The 18,843-nt window shown below is 45.2% G+C and overlaps 1 protein-coding gene and 1 long non-coding RNA gene across 13 annotated transcripts in view; one reads left to right on the forward strand and one right to left on the reverse strand.

Annotated features, from left to right (window-relative positions):
* Positions 1–1,852: 1,852 nt before the first annotated feature.
* Positions 1,853–18,843, reverse strand: part of TFAP2B (transcription factor AP-2 beta) — a 29,981-nt gene continuing 12,990 nt past the window's right edge. For 4 of the 8 annotated variants that reach the window (XM_072832688.1, XM_072832690.1, XM_072832691.1 and 1 more), the window contains 5 exons: positions 13,985–14,204; positions 11,913–12,031; positions 9,596–9,737; positions 6,304–6,563; positions 1,853–5,214 (listed from right to left, as the gene is read on the reverse strand). In XM_072832688.1, coding sequence (XP_072688789.1) covers positions 5,153–5,214; positions 6,304–6,563; positions 9,596–9,737; positions 11,913–12,031; positions 13,985–14,204 — 803 coding nt within the window. In that variant the 3' untranslated portion in view covers positions 1,853–5,152. Of the gene's footprint in view, positions 5,215–6,071; positions 6,564–9,595; positions 9,738–11,912; positions 12,032–13,984; positions 14,205–18,843 lie in introns of those variants that run through there. The other 4 variants (XM_072832689.1, XM_072832692.1, XM_072832687.1 and 1 more) reach the window with 2 other exon arrangements.
* The window catches only part of LOC140636888 (uncharacterized), a 35,350-nt gene continuing 32,289 nt past the window's right edge, over positions 15,783–18,843 (forward strand). For all 5 annotated transcript variants that reach the window (XR_012034142.1, XR_012034145.1, XR_012034143.1 and 2 more), the window contains exons 1-3: positions 15,783–15,836; positions 16,322–16,436; positions 17,166–17,286. This is a non-coding gene — a long non-coding RNA (uncharacterized lncRNA). The remainder of the gene's footprint in view (positions 15,837–16,321; positions 16,437–17,165; positions 17,287–18,843) is intronic.

The following is an 18,843-nucleotide window of genomic DNA, read 5'->3' on the forward strand; positions in this document are numbered from 1 at the left end:
AGGGCCTGTGGTCAGGGTCCGCGGCCTAGCGGCCTAGCGGGTCCAGCTGTGGCTTTCCTTACTCCCCCCGCAGCCTGGTGAAACAGTAACAAAGGGACTGGGGAGCTACGACGAGGCCAATTTGTTAGGCATGGCCCTCTCAGGCTTCCTACCCCTTTCCTTCCCTTTCTAGTTTTTCCTTCTATGTCTTCCCTTAGTTCTTTTCTCACATGTGGGACCCTCAGGATCCTGGGTTTTACCTAGTAAAGGTGATTGTCTCAGATACTCTCCTTGTCAAATGGTGGTGGGAAGGGGAGGTGGTCTGGAATTTACCTATGGGATAATATAGATGGCAGGTCTGTGGCTCCAGAGTTGGAGCTGACACTTCTCTTCTGTAGGAAGATTTGCCATAGGATAGGGAAATTACTCACCATCCCCTTTGTATAATCCCAGTGGTCACCAAGCCCTCACTCTCCGAAAAGCAAATGAAAAGGAAACTCAAAGTAATACAGTTGAGCCACAAATACATATACCTATTTTCGTTATAGATAAATGGATTGCATGACCTCTTAATCACATTTCCCTTGCAAGTCTTTCCTTCCTTCTACTTCTCTTTCTTTTTTTGGGGTGGGGTGGGGTGGTGGTTCTGTGATTTAGCCATTTATAGTTCTAACCATGATACCCTCCCCCACCTTTCTTTAGTTAATAAGGAAGCCAAGAAGTGGAAAATCTCACATAAAGCAGATTCCATTGTCCTTTCTGTCTTTCCCTATAGGGAAGTCCAGAACTGGGAATGATTCACCTGAAAAACAGAAAATTGATATAGGAGGCATATTATTAATTAACTGAGCACCAACTACATGCTAAGTACTCTCAAAATCTGGAGTTACCAAGACTCTACTTTGCTGATTATCCTTAAATGTATGAACACGTTACTGTTTCTGCTTTTTATAATTAAACTAGGCAATATTTGGATGTTGGAAAGGACCCTAGGAGGCCCACATTTTACAGATAAAGACCTGAGGCCCAAAGAGAAACAGTGACTTGTCCAAACTGGGTAACATATTGGATGACTTTACTTTCCTCGCCTCAGGGAAGACGCCCAAGCCTTGGGATGAAATACAGATTGAGAAGATGTTTGATCACTGCAGCCCATTAGGGCTGGGCTGCAGCCCATTAACCCAAATGAGAAAAGCTCTGGCTTCTCTGGGCAGCCTCTGAGCCTAAGGTAAGAACCAACGTCCTAAGACAACTATGTCTTTTTCCTCCTCTGGGTCAAAGGAACTGTTCCTCATTTGTTTATGGAGGGCCTTGCACAGCTGGTGAGGTCAGGGTTGGGTTCAATCCTGAAATAAGCCATTTAACTCCTCCAGATCCCAAGGCTAGGGTGCAGGAACCATACCTGGCCCTGTGGGCATCTCCTGCACCATTTCCTCCGAGGAACAACATGCCAGAACACTATCCCGTTAGCAGTAAGAGGGGAGCATCATCTCTGACTTGGACCCAAAGCTCTTTAATTACTGGGACACAGAGTCTTTTTTAGTTACCTGGGAAGTAAATTTGACGCCTCATTTTTTAAAGGGCAAAATCAACGAAGAGATGCAGTTAACATGAGCTTTTATTGCAAATCTCGTTAGAAATAGGAGAGACGAGTGTCAACTTGGAATTGAGAAAATAAAAAAACACCTCCTAGTGAAAACAAAAGGGTCTGTTTTTCTAGAAGCAAAATTTATTGTATTTATGTTGTAACGAAAACATTGCCTGTGTTTCAGTGAGAGGGGACAAAAAGAAAAAAAATTCTTGGCTATCCTTTTTTTCTGTCTGTAGAATTAAACAATGTCCATATTCAAGAAACTGAAGATGAAAACACAACAAAAACACAACAGTCTTTTTATTTGTGTAAATCAGATCAACACTGGACAATAAACCAATTTCTACCCATTACCATAACAGCTTGTCTATAAAGAACAAAGAAAAATTCAGATAGGATTCTACCTAGGGTCAAGCTTTTTTTTTTTTTTTCTTGTTTTTTTTTTTTAACCACCCATTCACAGAGGTATAGATTCACAGATAAATAATCCCAAACTACTTGCCATATTTACACATTCCCATTAAATTAAGCATAAATAAATATATACAAACTTAACATGGATACCCTCCAGAACTCTTCTTCTGAAGAGTCAATAGATTGATATTTCTCGATTGTGTGGCAAAAACAATGTTAGTGAATTAGAGACCAACTCAACAGTGGAGTCAATTTTGGCATTTAAAGAATAGTGTTCATTACACTTTTTGAAAGAAAACAAAAATGAATTTTGTATTTTGATATTTCTTCTTACTCTTCTTTCTTTCTTTCTTCCTCTCTTTCCTTCTTTTCTTTCTCTTTTTAACCCAGATAATTTAACATATATTGGCACAGGAGGGGAAACACTGTTTGGGCTCTTGAGGCAACATCAGATGGCTTAAGGTTATTATTTCCTTTCCACATAATGTATTACGCATACAGGATATCAGATGTGATGACAAATTCTCTATAAACACTCTAAGTAGGAAGGAGTTGCCCTTTTAAGTAAGGCTTTGTACCAGAGGAACAGTGTGTAGATAAGTCCGGGGCTTCAGGTTTTCCATTCAACCAAAGTTTTCATAGGATATGAAATAATTGCTTGAGAGAAAGTGGTTTCCTTGGCCAAAGAAAATAAAACAGCTAGGTCTTTGAAAGCCTCTCTGGTTCTTTAGGGGGGGGGGGGGAGTGGAGAAAACTAAGGATGTGGAGCCAGAGAGAAGGAAGGAAAATGCAAGATAATTTTGGGGGTGGAGGTGGTGAGAGAAAGTTACTTTCCCAGCTGGGGGAGAAAATAAAGATGATTTTGATGGTGGAAGACTCTCTCAGGGAGTTCTCCCTCCTTTTTTTTTTTTTTTTTCTTCTCCCTTGAGACCCGTTAATACCTGTAGGAGGAGGCGGGGTTAGACAGAGAATGGACAGGAGACCTTTGGAACCTCCAAAGGAACTTGCAAAGTGGAAAGTGTGAAGGCAGCGCGGCCACATCCTGACTCCCTTTTTTTTTTTTTTTTTTTTTTCTTTTTCTATCTTTAGCTATTTGGGTTTCGGACTGAGCATTCGGGAGGGGGCAGGCGGCATGGATAAAATGCCTAAAGAGTGCAGGGGTGGAGGAAGAGCTGCGACTCACCTGTTTGGTTTGAAAACAAAGCTCAAAAGGCCTTGTTTTAAATGTTTCCCTTGACTTAAAAGGCAAACTCTTGCGTTAATCCTACTGTTTATTGATTTATGGGCCCAAGGAAACCAAATCTTTTAATAACTCAATTATCAGATAAACGTAGCGGGCCTGGCTTACGAAAGCAAAGGGGTGGGGGTCGTACATAAAAGGAGAAGTGGGGGAGGAGGAGGCGGCGGCGGCGGCGGCAGTGGGCTCTCCTCGCCAGGGTGGGGCGGGGAAGCGCGCAGAGGGCTCTACTCGGCGGGGCGCGGGAGCAGCCCTCAAATGAGGGCGAAGGGAGACGAGGAGAGACTGCGTAGCCACATAGGACAATTCCTATCCCATCACCCGCCTTTAGGAGCGTGAGGAGAGAGAGTTTTCGTCCTGCCAAAGGCTGGGGAAGCTCTCGATTCCCCGGACGTGTCTAGGCCACTCGCTCTGCTGGAGCAGGCGCCCGGAGCGGCCGCTGGTAGCAAAGGGCAAGGGCAGCGCTGAGACCCTCCCCGCCTGCAGCCCGCGTGGCGCCGCCCCATTACCTACTGGAGAATGGGGCTTTCTCGGTCGCCTTAGCCCTTAGGGTGAGACCGAGAGCGAAAAGGGCCCGCGCGGCCCGAGGCCTCTCCAGCGGCTGATTCTATGTCCTCAACACGACTGGGCGCGAGTGGCCCACACGCTCTCAGGACCTGCACAGTAAGAGCAAGGCGCGTCCATCGCGTCTCTCGCACGTCACACGCGTGGGGCGCGTTGCCCTGCAAGGAAAGGAGACGATGGTTTTCAGTGTGGTTTCTCCTGGCCTTTTGCAATCAGAATACATATAATGCAAGCGGCCAGGCCCTCCGACAAAGGCGCAGGCTTCTCAGCTGGGGAGAGATGGAGTGTCTACACTCTCCGTAAGGTTTAGTTCCCAGCCTTTGTATGTCACCTCGTCTAGGGCTGAGCCCTGCACACCCAGAAGCCCCCAAAGGAGCTAGCGGTAGATGGACTGGGGTGTGACATTAACCGTTGCTTGGACCTTCCTGGTGACCTGAAACCAGCTCCCTAACTCCCTCCCCCCATAAAAGTGTCCGCACAAAGCTCTCAGCAGGTGCCTAAATCCCAGTAGTCCAACCTCCCCTCAAGGCCAAAGCCCATGCATGGGGGCGGCAGAACTGAGAGTCCCAGTAGATCCTAAGTGTAAATCCTGCAGAACTGACATCTGGATCTTTATCTTTCAGGGATGTTGCAAAGGTCCTAAGGTCTAGTTTGTATAAAGAGGTGCATGTATCAACACTAAATTTAGAGACCACTGGGGGGTGGATTTCCCCACTGCTTTGGGGAGGATGAGGACAACGGGTTCCAGATCTTGTTTCATGATAATGCTCAGATGACCCCAGGAAAGGAGCAGGGCTGCCAGAATGAGAGACATTAAACGCAGGAAACTTTATCTACTGGGAATAGTCCCAGTGTATACAGACGGTAAAATTCAAAGCTGAAATACATCTCCTTTCACTTTGCATTCATTATTTTGCCATTATATGCCAAAACAAGTGTGCGTCTGGAGGGGGGAGTGTCTTATTCATAAAGCATCTTGTAAGAAAGCAATTGTTGCTGAAACACGGGAGCTCTCACCACCCTCCTCCCCACGACCACTTGAAAAGCTGCTTCCTTGCCCGCTAAAACAGCAATCACCAAAGAGCCCAGAGAAATGGAATCTATATCAAAGGCAGGGCAATATTGCTAAAACATTGGGCTCCAAGAACACTTATTCTTCTCCCCTAAAATTCATTTTTCAGCTCCCCCTCCCCTAGAATTCCGTGTTGAGGTATCTGTTAACAACTAGACTCAAAGCTGCTTCAATCTCTTATTGGCCACTTTCTAAATTATTCCCTTTGAGCTTCTTTAAAGAAGTGCACCTGCAGAATTCTGACACACAGGCTTTGATTAAAAAGGGATCGGATTTTTTTTTTTTTCTCTGTACCTTATAGATTGTGTAGGAAGCCCAAGTCCTCTTTGAAGAAGCTCATAAACCATGCGGGCAAAGCTTTGGAAAACAGAAGAGAATGAAATGGTACATACCCCTCCGAAGGAATTACATACTAATCAACGTATTCATATTGTGCTTTTTTGTTTTTTTTTTACTATTGTTCTTAAAATTGGTAGATGACACAAATATAACAAATGCAAGATTCTCTGTATGCAGGTGCTGGCAAGGCTGGGAATTAGTAACATTTCTGAAAGGAACTGATGATGAGTCGGAATCAACTTATTGATCCGGATTTTCCTCAGCCGCAGGAGCCTCTGCTCGGCAGGCCGGCTCGAGCCGCAGCCCCCCACCCTCCCCGCCCCCCGCCGGCACCTCCGTGGGCCTCCCTCCCCGCCCGCCCTCGCCCTCCCCCTCCCAAGGGTGCCAACGGGGGCGGAGGGGTGCTGGGTGCCGGATTGTTAAGATCCAGGGGCGGGGGCGGGGCGGGGGAGGGCGGGGGCACCGCGGGGACCGCAACACAACGCAAAGGGGCTAACCACACTCCTTTTCGTCCCGGAAAATCCCCGCGACAGCTTGAGGGAGGGCGGGCAATGAAGAAAAGGGTGGCTGGGAGAGGGGTGAGGTGAGGTGGAAGGGCGGGGACTGCGAGAGAGTTTCCTAAAAAAATATTAAAAATTAAAAAGTTCGTGCATCTCAGTCAACCAACTCTCAAAAGCACTGACACCAACAATGTTTCTCCGATTTTCTTCCAATAAGTTAGCGTTTTCTCCTGTTTAGTCTTATGTTTATTTTCCAAAGGGGGAAAATCATGGTTTTCTTTTATTTATCAGTATTACTAAGCTCGAAAGAACCGAAGTGGAAAATCCGGACGTTTGTCTCCAAATGTATCTTGAAATAGACACTGGGAACCGATATTGTTGCTCCGTTGTGCGCCTCAGTTTTTTTTTTTTTAAAGTTATTTAGCTCTTTTTTTTAAAATTTGATTGTATGTGTATTCTACCTAATATAATTCTTCCAAAGCCAATCCAACATTTTAAAGCTAAAATTAAATTTTTTTTTGTTTTCCTTTTGTATTTAAAACATTTTTCTTTTTTTTTTAAATTTTTCATTTCCTGTGTTTCTCCTCCTTGTCGCCAGTTTTACTACCTGGGCCTTCCCCAGACGTGTGCCTGTTAGTGGTGGTGTTGTTCAAGAACATCTTGTCCATGCCTTTGAGCGCCTCGGTGAGATAGTTCTGCAGGGCAGTGAGCGCGGCGCAAATGGCTGGGGCGCCGAAGCCGTGCGTGATGAGGCTGAAGTGCGTGAGGCAGCTCTGGATCCCCGGCTCCAGGATGGGGCTGGGCCTGCTGTTCCCGATGGGCGTCCGGTCCTGCGCCAGCAGATCCGTAAATTCTTTACAGAGTTGCCTGCGAAGACGTGGGAAAGGAAAAGAAAAAAAAAAAAAAAAAAGAAAAAAAAAAAAGAAAAAAAGAAATCACTCTCAGTGTCGTTGTCATTGGCATTAGAAAGGAGACGCTCACTCGAGCCCAGAGGCGTCTGCCCGGTCACCATAGAGCCGGAGACCAGACCGAGGCTAATGTGGACGATTCCGCTCTGTTTCCCTTCCTAGCGCTCTCCCTTCTGGAGCAGCTGGGACTAGAAGGAAAGCGGGGGAGGGGGGGTAGTTATGCACCCCTTCTATCCCAAAGGTTTGCCTCGCCTCCCCCCCAAATCCAGTCTTTCCTCCATCATTCCAGGACCACTTAAACTCTGCTTGGGAAATCTGCTAGGCTTTAGCGTTTGATTTTGAATAGTCAGTCATTTTTGGCTCTGACCTGGCAGTTCTAAAAAAAAAAAAAAAAAAAAAAACAACAACAACAACAACAACAAAAAAAACCCTTTCTCCCTTTTCTCTTCTGCTTCTCTAACCTCTTGATGATCAGGCTCAAAAAGCCCTGAAAGATTTAGGCCCCTGAGCCACAAGCCTGTCCCTGGCACACTAGCAGATTGCGGAGACTTGCATGGCCTAGGGCAAGCAACTGTTTATTCCAGGAGAGAATGCTGATTCCAAAGCAAAAATCTGTTTACCTGTAGTATTTGGGAAGGAAGGTATATTTTCCCCCTTTTCCTCTTTCTTTTAAGTAAAGGCTACTGAAAAATCTTTGTACAACAGGATTGTTGTCAATATAAAAGGATTCCTACATTGTTTAAATAAAACCTACAGGTAGATGGTTAAGACACTGGGGAGGGTAGATTTTTATTTGTTGAAGGTTTTTATTTCCTCAAGGCAACTACAATTTAGAGGAACCTCTCAGCCTTAGAAATCCTGTGTGCCTAACTATGAATTGAGCTTATTTAAGAAATTTTTAATATAGGAGGTGGACAAGAAGGTAAATATAGGAGGGTTTTAGCCCGGAAGGTCCAATGGCTTGGCTCTGCTACCAGTCAGAGGAATGGCATCCCAAAGGCCACAGCCTCTCACAGACTGGCAGACTGCTCCTGTCAGCCTGCTTCCACTGGTGGGAGGGGTGGGGCGGGTGGTGATGAGAAAGAAAAACCACAGAGCTCCAGTCCCAGCCCCTGCCCCCCTACCCCCACCCTGGGATGGCCTGACTCATGGGGCCTGGCCAACAGATAAACAAGGCAGGTACCTAGAGGCCCATATAAGTGACCCTGGGGCATCCTTTGCCAGGGGGATTACTCCCAGGAAGAGTAATGGCTGAACAAGACAGATAATACCTCCCCCACCCCCACCTGCAGCAGGTGAAACGGTTTTGGCTTTAAGGCTGGTGGGTAGAGAATCCTAACAGGTATCCTCTCTCTCTACCCTCTCCTCTACGGGTTTCTCCACTTGAAATGCACACATACATCTTACAACCAGGAGGAAATGGGTAATGGTTCTACCTAAATGGGGCAGTTCTTAGGCCGGGGGTTCCTCAGAAACACCGTCGGGGCTCAAATGCACATGTCCATGCCTTTTCCCCCACGATTCCAATTCAGGGAGCCTGGGGCTAGGTCCACAAATAAAAATCTTGGAAAAGCTCCCCAGATGATTCTGATACCCCTGGTTAAGAAGTGGTGTTGTAAGTGAAGCCACAGGGCTTCAAGAGGTGATGGGGTGGAGGAAGTTACAAGCATTCCTTAGGGAAATGATAGAATTTGTGGAATCCTATTACCTGATTTATACACTTTAGTTTTATTTTTTCCCCAAAGTGCATTCATTCTTTTATAAAGCACCAACGGGTCCCCCAATACCAGGTAGCAAGGCAAGGTATGGCACAGGAGGGCAGTAGATCTGTGATATTGCTAGTTGGTGCATCAGAAGGAAACCTTCCAAAAAGAGGATGGGTGCCAAGGTTTTGATCGTTGGAAGAGATGGTTAAAGTCTTTCCTTAAGTTTGCACTCATTACCAAAGTGCCAAAAAGGAAATTCTGAACTGGGGAGAACAAATGCTTAGAGTCAAACATTCTAAATCTTCAAAGCCCAAAGCAGGGTCTGTAAGCAATTAAAGTTCTGCGACATTAATATTTTTTGACCCTGCGGAAAGGGGCAATCAAATTCCAATCACGTCTCAAAAACATCTGGACAAATTTGAGCAAATGATTTTTCAGCCTTCCATATATTTCTTTAAATTACGCTGTCAACGGAACAAACCGCGTCCTCCAGCACTAAATAAATGAGCGCCGCTGTTTGGACCGAGCCTGCGAGAGAAACGTGCGGGTGCACGCAGCGCCGCCCACTGCAGGCCTGAGCCGGCCATAAAACACCAACAATATGACACCGAAGCCAAAGACAGGAGTAAATCAAATAAATAGAAAACCCACTGTAAAAGTTCAAATGAGCTCTAGACCTAAATTTAGCCAGAGATTTACTATTTTCCCCTCTGGAGTTGTAGTAAATTTTACGTCTGTGGAAGATGCCAAACAGCAACGTTGGAAAGAGAATAATTAGAGCTGCGGGTAGAGACGGGTACAAGTGGGTGACATATAGACACTCTGAGCGGGCATATGACAAGGAGATGTGAAACCAGGCAGAAATGTGCACCTAGGGATTTAGGGAAGAACTGGAACCACGACCAACCCAAGAAAGGTCTGCCTGGCATCCCCAGGGTTGGGGATAAGAACTGTAAAAAGCCTGGATTCATATTAATAAGGCCATTCTCCACACCACCTCCCTCAGAAACTTGGAAATAGAGGGAGACCAGGGCAAACCCACAGCCCATAATCAATTTGGGTGGGGCGGGGGGAAGGAGAGGAAGAAGGGCAGCAAGGTGGAGCCGGGAGGGCTTCTTAGCCAGCAATCCACAGGCTGCAAAAGCTAAAACTACTTCTACCACTGAGCTGCATCCCTGCTCCACAAATGAGATCTGCATTGCCGCTCCCCAACACCTCCTTCCCAAGGGAGGTGATGCGGCAGGGTGGGAGTCAGGGAGGAGGGCTGAGGGTCTGGGACACTCACTTGGTAGCCAGCAGCATATTCTTTCGGGAGTGCAGGTCACTGGGGTCCGTGTGCTGCCGGTTCAAATACTCAGAAACAGCTTTAGCAGGAAACTCCGTTTCACAAATATACCCAAAATCCCGAGCTAAGTGAACAGCTTCTCCTGAAAAGACAGCACCAGAGGTAATAATCAGCACCTAGTTCTTAGTCATCCCAGGACAAGAGATACTTCCTGGTTAACTGTTGTTATTTACAAAAGAGGCCAGCTGTTGGGGGCAAAAGCAAAGGTGAGGCTGGTGCCCAAATAAAAATGATTCTCAAGCCATCAAAGTTGATGGAACAAATTCCTCATGCTGCTCTTCTCAGCCTCTCCCTGATGATCCTTTTAGCCAAGTCCTCACTAGACATCCCCTGAATAGCTTTCAGGGATTTTTCTTAAAGGAAAGGTGGGCAGGCATGTTCAAGGGCCACCTTACAATTGCACCTAGACACTTGGCTGGATATTTGAGCCAGATTCCACCCCCCCCTTAAAAGCACCTGTTACACCTGCTCTAAATAAAACTTAAAATTTAAAAGTATTTCTATCTTGTATATTATCTTTTGTATCTTCCTATAACTGTACTAGGAAAAAACCTCTTATTAATAACTAATATATGCAAACATCATTTCATGTGTGTACATGTTCACATATATTAAAGAACATATGCAAAACATACATGGAATGAGTGTTTCTGTCCAGCAACGGAATATTTATTCTTTGTCAGTTCCCTGATAGGTTTCAGGTTTCTCCTCAGAGGTTCTTGTCATCATCTACCTACTTAAGGATTTTCTACTGCACAAGGTGACATAGCAGCTATAGAAAACCTAGACAGCTGAGAGGTTCTTCAGCTCATGTGGAAGCCCCTTTCAAATAAAGCATTATTACCCTTTAATGCATGGCCTTAGGTGTCCAAGGGAAGATACCAAACGTGAAAAAGAAATATTGAATTATCCAACAGCTACATTATTCTAAGGATCATGACTTACTTTTAATCATCATTATTATAGTAACAACAAAAGACTTCAGGCTTGGTGCTTACAACAATCCAGATCCAGAAAGCTGAAAACTGCCAAACGAATATTGGGATTTCAGTGGTTTTCCAGTTTTGTCCCTTCTCCACCCAAATTCACAATTGGTCAGATGACCTTAACTGCTTTTTACAAAATGAAGTCTGTGATATTAGCAATCCCCTGGAGGGCAGAGTCAACTGCTAATGAGTGTGATGAGGAAATTTAGTGACTGCTGTCCCTGAAAGGTGAGTTTGGGCCAGGCAACTTTGCCTTAAAGATGGCAAAGTGCAATGCCTATAAATGTGATGACTTTATGGTTTATTCTAAGCTCTCCTCCAAAAACCAATTCCCCACAAGGGTGTCATAATATCACATTCATAAAAATAGAAGAAAAAAAAAAAACCAAGACCAACACGTTAGACTCTAGAGAAAATTCTACAACTTCCTTCATTAGGACCATCTGGCTGTATTTCCTATCCCTTCCCCACCCCACAAATTAACTGCAGATCCTCTTGTTCTCGATTGTGTAGAAGATCCTGTTTATTACATACCATAAATATCACCCCCAACCCCAAAATGATGAGCAAATTAGAACATGCTTGTTATAATTATGGGTCTTTAATTCACAATTGATGAATCTACACTGAAGTCATATGTGACTCCCCTCCTTGTTTCCTCACCACCATCCTCAACCCTGTTTTCTCCTAGGCCTCACTGACTTCATTAAGCCATATTTCAATAATAGTAAGTCCCAGGTAATCAGGAGGAGATAGGGCCCCGGGAGTGGCAAGAGTTTTAAAATAACTGTAGGGGTCGGGAATGCAATAATCGTTTCATAAAATGACAATGTGTTTCCTACTACTGACCGTAGAAGCTGGGAAGGAGAGGGATAGAGAATGGATTGCTGCTTATAGGGTTACTCTCACAAGAGTTCATACGGAGGGTGTTTCACATACTGAGTCCTGCACCTGGTGGCAGAAGTGGGTGTTTCACAAACTGAGTCCTGCACCTGGTGGCAGAAGTGACCCCTGTTCTGCCTTAGAGTCTGGAACCGAGCACTCTTCAGAGCTTAGGGACCCTCTCACATGTCCCTTGGCCTCTCTACAATTGCCATCTCCCTCTAAGTAAAAAGACCTTTGAACTTCTCTCAGGCAGCCGCTTGACATCCACCTCATAAGGGCACAACAATTGCAGTGATTTCCAGTTAATCATGAAACGTGTAAAATGTCAGCCCTCAGCCAACAGTTAAACTCAGCCACTTCTTGAAATGGCCACACGTCTTGCTTACCTTCCACCAGGGAGGTGAGTAACGTGACATTTGCTGCTTTGCGCCTGCCCGCGGGTAAATTCAAACCGATTTTTTCTAGCCTTTCTCGCAAAGATCTCCCCCCATTTTTCGATTTGGCTCTGAAATTGCAAGAATTAACATTCTGATTAACCTCAGAGTGTTCCTGAAACAAAGTTTAGACTTAGCAATCTAAAGCCCAGTGGAGCTTGAAGAGGTTTTAACTTGAGGTTAACACATTTTCCCCCTTTCCTTTTGGTTATTTGCTGATAGTATGCTGAGGTTTGCTTAATTTCTGCAATACAGAGCATAAAAAAATTGAGTCGTTTTTCTTTTTTTTTTTTATCTCGTGAGGAAAAAAAAAATGATACCAGATGGGAATAATTAGGGTGTAGGTTGTGCGTCCAGAAAAGGTATAAATTGCACATGCAAACACACAAGCTCTTTTCCTTGTAAGGGAGCCAGTTAGGTGAACAGAAACTGGGCAAGCTACAATCTTGCTGAAAAGAGGAAAAGAACTAAGTGGTTCAGAGAGAAGGCACTAACTAGCTGAAACAGGTGGGCTTCTTGAGGAAGGAAGGGGTCAAGGGCTATAAAATGAAGTCGGGTTAAGAGGGGAAGGAAGATTGAAACATGAAACCAATATGATGATGGTAATCACAATAACAGTTAAACTAACACGTTAGGGAGTTTAGTTATGCGATAAGCACTGTATATTGATTATCTCACTTAATCTCACAGCAAGTTTTACACACACACACACACACACACACACACACACGCTCAATGCCCAGGGGTGATTGAAAGAAACTTCCGCACTGCGGGGCTCCAAGGACTCACTCCTGGAGAGCAGACCAAGAGGATTCAGAGAGAAACCCACGAATCATACCCTTACTTCCTCCCCAAACTCTCCCTGTACGTGCTAAATTGTGAGCAAAAATACAAAAAAAAAAAAAAAAAAAAAACACGAAACAAAACAAAAAACAAGCAAAAACCCAGTTACCCTGACCTCTCTTGTAGTACTGTTCGCACTGCCACTGTTAGGAAAGAAAGGGACTTTCAGCTTCCCAAAGAGGCTAACTTGAGAAGTTCATCTCCAACCGGGTCACCTTCCTATTGGAGACACGTCCGAAGTGTCGTTTGTCCAGGCATTGGCAGAGATTCTGCGGGGAAGGCTATTAAATCTTAAGATAAAAGCCATGTGTTCCCCCGTTTTCCACAAGGAGCCTCTGGAAGGTCTTCTTTCAATATTGGGGGGTTGTTTGAACGCCCCCGAGATGTCGCTCACTATAGCACTGTTCTTACTGGTGGTGTTCTCACCGAGGGCAGGAGGTCGCAAGTCTAGCACGGAATTGGGACGCCTGGGTGGCTCAGTGGTTGAGCGTCTGTCTGCCTTTGGCCCAGGGTGTGATCCTGGAGTCCTGGGATCGAGTCCCGCATCGGGCTCCGTGCAGGGAGCCTGCTTCTCCTCTCTCTACCTGTGTCTCTGCCTCTCTCTCTCTCTCTCTGTGTCTCATGAATAAATACAATCTTTAAAAATAATTTTTTTGCAAACCGTAGGGAACAATGCTTTGGTGCGTACTGAGCACTTTAGTTGCTCGCTAACCATACTCTGAACCGAAACAGAAATATCACGGCACATTAGGGGGACACAGTAGGTTAGTCCGCGAGACGTCTGTTTTAGAGAAGTGTGTGCAAGTTCTGAGCTTCACGCCGGCTACCGAATGCCCTCCACGCGTCCCCGGGGTTCGGTTAGGAGGGAGCCAGGTGCCAGGCCCAGGGCCGGGAGCGTGGGAGGTTCCCAGCGCCGACAGCTGCGCGAGAGCGAGGCGGCGCGTGCTGGCGGCGCGCGGGTCCCAGGGAGGCGGAGGCGGCGGCGGCGGCGGCGGCGTCTGCGCGCGCGCACGCGCGGCCCCCAGCACGCGGCGGCCGCGGCTCCCCGCACGCGCAGCGCGGAGGCCCGCGCGCTCCGGACGCCCGGTTGCTAGGCAACTGCGCCCCCGCTCTCTGCCGGTCTCCGGGAGGGAGCCCTCTTCCTTCACCCCCGTGAGGACTGGTTGGGGGGTGGGGTTTACCTTCTGAGGACGCCGCCGAGGAGAGACGCGTTGAGGCATTCGGGGGGCGAGAGCCGTCTCTGAACTTCCCCCACAGTTACTTTGTACTTTGAAGTTGAACTGAGCAGAGACAGACGGCCCGGGACGGAGCAAAACACCTCGCCGGTGTTGACGGACATGCCTCCCAGGAAGCCATCTTTATTCATCATCAGAGAAGTCACAGATTTGGGAGGAACCGGAACTAGAGAGAGAGAGAGAGAGAGAGAAACATATGCCATAAAGGTGACCGGGTTTCGATCCTGGTGACCGGCTGATAGAACGTGCCGGTGCGCGCGCAGGGGCGAGGCCACAGGACGGGCGCCAAGTGGAAAGCTGGAGGAGGAAGTGTTTGCTCCAGTGGGGCTGCCGTGCGTTCAGAGCACCGTGTGCGCACACATGGAAAAGTCACCACTCCTCTGGAAACTTACCCCGTGTCGCTCGCCACAGCCCCGCTCACTCTACAAATCAAGAAAACACGCGGCCCAGAGCCTGGATGGTGCTGTGAAACCCGGCCACTCCTAGTCCATCAGTGTGCTAGCTTGTGACCTGAGACATCTCCGTGAGCCTCTCGGAATCTTTTAAGATTCCTCGTCCGTCTCCCGAGGATAATCACGTTTGGTGCTGAATCCTGAAAGCGTTTACACTATCAATGATATAAAAGGGTAGTATCAGTGTTCTTTATGGGAACCCCTCCCTCCTTTCCTATTGGATCGAAATCTGTGGTCATCACTGGAGAGCCCTGGAGAGCCCTGGACAGTGGGCGCTATCGGACACCGGGCTCAAGAACAGCCAAGTGATACCAGGAACCTTGGGCTCAGACGAGCTGCTCATTTCTCAAGAGTGGATCTCATTCTTTCCTACATCATAACACATTCTTTTAGAAATGAACCCAAATGCTCCTCTCCAGTGAAAGCAATTCCACAGAGACATGAATTTTGTTTACAAATTAACTAAAGCACCGGCTGGTGATTATTTGGAGCAGTTATGATTTACAACAGGTGCCCTGATCAATCAACCAATCACTCTAATTCATGTGAGCGGAGGTCTTGCCTTGCCCCAGTTGTTTCATTTCGGCAAGTAATTGATAACAAACCGCACTCAAGGTATGTTTTATGCAGAAGTTAATAAGAGCTGACAGCTGGTTGCCACTGCTACCCAGGCGCATTCAGCCTCTCCAGCCTGTATTTCTGTTTAATTGTATTTCAGTATCATCTGCACCTCAGGAGGAGGCGGGGCTCAGTAGAACCAGAAGGCTGGGAAGGAAGAACAATGAATGGTCAACCTCCCAATTCGCTGGCAGGCTTACTCCCTTGGAGTTCTACATTGTTGAAGCCCATTTTCTTCAGGTTCTAGAAGCCACAGGGCAGGTGACTTCCTGACTTGCCTTACCCCTTAGCTTCTTGCAATGATATGTAAAGTCCTCGAGTCTGCGCACTGAGGGGGGCATTCGACGGAATGAGCACTGGGCGTTATATGTCGGCAAATCAGACTCCAATAAAAAAATATACCCCCCCCTCCAAAAAAAAGGATCTGCAGATATATTTAGTTGATCACCATTACTGGGGATTTATTGAAATGTGCATCTGGCGTGAAAAAGGAAGTTTCCATTTCTCTTTAATAAACACAATGTCTCATCCTATAATTCTGGTAGGGGACAGATAAGCTCTTTCCACCATTTAGAGCCTAAGACACTGCATATCAAACAAGTTGCACAACCTCTCTTGTACAGAACAGACTAACCAACACTGAGTATTTTTTGTAACAGCTTATTCTCTCTCCTACAGATTCTGGCATTCAGACATCCATGATTGCTTAGAGACTGCCGAAAGCCGAAGTAGGTCCCAAATTTCTTATTTATTAGGTATTGCATGTGGCCCTTTACAAACACCTTGTAGAAAAGGATTTTCCTAGGAGAATGGATGGGTGTCCTCGAGAATTCCCTTTTGCTACTCCTTAGTAGGCATTTTAGTATTTCTGGATCTGTCTACAGAGTCAAAGGCCTTGTCTCACGGCAGGTAAAAGATGTTAGGTAACAGTGGATCTTCTGCACTGCTGTGGTGGTGGTGGGGAGCTACAGAGGGTGCTTTCTTCTTTCTGATTCCCTTCATCATATTCTTATCAGTGAAGCTGCTTCCCATTTGAGAGTGAACCAATGAGAATTCAAAGTGTGAATATGAATTAAATTTGAGTAAAATATGGAATTAAAGTTATTTAAAAGACAGTGATTTGGGTGGGAGCACTCTATCATTTAATTCTCTTACACAACATCCACATCTATTTTGATCTTATTCTTCACAGCACTCTCGATTTCTGTTTCAGATTCATATTCAAGAACTATAAGCAAATAATTTATGATCGTGGGAATTAGCATCAGATAGTCTTGGAGAAACTTTTTCCCAAAATATACATGATGGCCTTTTGTAATTTTAACATGGTAAGAACTACAGAAATAAATTGCACAAAAATCTCATCTTTGACACACAGCAATGTTTTTATATTTAAATACTGTTTAGAAATAATATGTTAACAGTAAAAAAAACCTCACTAAGCTGAAAATAATAAGTTCAGTTCCTATTTCCCATACCGGACACCAAATATCTTCTTAGGACTAGAATTTATCTTCTTCTCAGAGTCCCAGCTGCCAAATCTCTTGAAAACCCAGGCCTTTAGAGACACTTTATAACCTGCCCTCCAATTTCACTATTGTTAATTGCCTGATTTACCTGACAAGAGCCATTTCCTATGGGGAATGTATATTGTTCCCTCTTGTGGGCTGTACCTTTCCACAAACGCATTATCACCTAAATATCACCAATCCAGTCAGCTTCTGTCAGCACACTGCTGTCTTCTTTTGTTGTTGTTGTCCACCACCCCCCAAAGATGCAAACTATTTGAGCAGACATGCTTCAGGTTTTATTTCCATTTTCTTAATTTAAGTATAAATCATATTCCTACCATCTACTCCCTCATCTTCAGGTTCTAACCCTCTTCTACTCTGGCCTTAATCCTGGTATCTTAGATTAGACCCTGCATATTTCTTGTCCTAACTTTCCTTTAAATCCCTGGCACTGTTATCTACCTTCCCCTCTCTCACACCTGCTTAGCTCAGCTGATTAACCCCATATTTTATTCTCTTTGTCTTTTCCCTTCTGCTTTTCTCCAGCTTATCAATAAACCCAGAGAGCAACAGGGCCCGGTTGATTTGTTAGTAATTATGAGCACACTGTTCCTGCTCATGGAACCCAGAGATGACTAAGATAGGTTTAAAGCGACAGCAGGAAATGGTAAGGAAATGGAGCATAGCAAAACTCAGCGTGAAGCTTTCAGTTCTTTACATGTTTACAATTTTCTGTGCATACATTAAAACCGTTTTTTTTTTTTTTTTTTCCTATTTGGTTCTCAGTTGCATATCATGACCAACTTCTGGATATAACATCCACAAAACTTACTCCTCTTCTTTTTTCCTTGCATCATATTGGGGAGTAGAAATGGGGTTTAAGACTGATCAATATTTCATTACAGTGACTGGAGTTTTACTTAAGAGTGAGGAAGGAGGACTGATTAGAGAAAATATTATTCATTAGTGGACTATAGACAGCCAAAGCGTTAATAGACTAGCACTTAATCTGTATTCTTTAAACTTAAGTGTTAAATCATAGCCTTGAGATCTTTGTGTTTGACTGCAAACAGACCCTTTGTGGCTCTGATCTGCTGGTGGGGAAGAAGGGAAGAAATGAACCCATCTAATAGATTGAAGGGTAAGTCCCCCTGAGTGACACTAGGAAGCCACCAAGGGGTTGAACACTGCTTGAAATAACTACCTCTCACCAGCATACCACCCTTTCTTTTATGCTTGCATTGTTTCTCATCTACCTGAGGGCTAAATATTATTTCACATGGATATATAGCACATCTATAAGTGTGAGAACTGAAATTCTGGAAAGAAAAACAAAAAGATTCTCACAAAGAAACCTGGAATATTAAGAACTACAAACTTTCATGGTTAGCGTCTTTCAGGGGCAAAGTCTAATAGTCTGGAAACTGAATTGGGTCCCATCACTTACTTGGTGTGTGGGACCTTGAGAAAGTAATTTATCTTCTGTCCAAGTTTTTTTTTTTTTTTTTCACTAGGAGTTGGGGTGGGAGTTGGAGAAGAGCGTCTAACCTTTCCAACTTTGAAATTCTGTGAACTCTGATTACTCCCTGGGTGGCTGGAATGTATCTCAGAGTCTCGAGTTGAATAAATACCTATTGGGATCCAAGTCAGCTCTGGAAATGTGAACCTCTTCCTTTGAGGGGAAACTCATATCCTTTCAGAGGCTCTGACATACTCTTAGTGCTTTTTACCTTCTAGGTCAGAAGGAAGAATCCCAACATTGTAACTGAAATTGGCAATTTCTTCATAACCCCCCCCCCCCAAAAAAGAAAATCCACACTAATCAAAGTGTTTATATGGGGAAGGGGCCAGAACTAACGGGCAAAAAAGTGGGAGAGAACTGAAGTTGAACTGAAACTAACCAAACAGGATATCCCTAAGCCCAATGAAAATGCCCCACAGTCACATTTGAACCTTGGACTCCAGCCACGCTAGCCTTTCCAAGAAATCCCAGCATATTTTCTGCTCTCTAAGGTGTCAACCCGATTGCATATTGGCCTTTGATTGCACCAAAAACTTTTTCTTAAAGCCTAGGTGAACCTTTTTTAGTTAGGCTATAGGATGATGGCTGTGATCATTTATATTAGTTGGGCACCAACCTGCCCCCTCCCCAGCCCAGATTCCTAATCTTAATGGAACTGATAGTTAAGAATGATTTTTTAATGTCTCGTTGGATTTTTAGACT

The sequence above is a fragment of the Canis lupus genome, chromosome 7 (genome assembly GCF_048164855.1).
Source record: "Canis lupus baileyi chromosome 7, mCanLup2.hap1, whole genome shotgun sequence".
NCBI classification, from domain to species: Eukaryota; Metazoa; Chordata; class Mammalia; order Carnivora; family Canidae; genus Canis; species Canis lupus.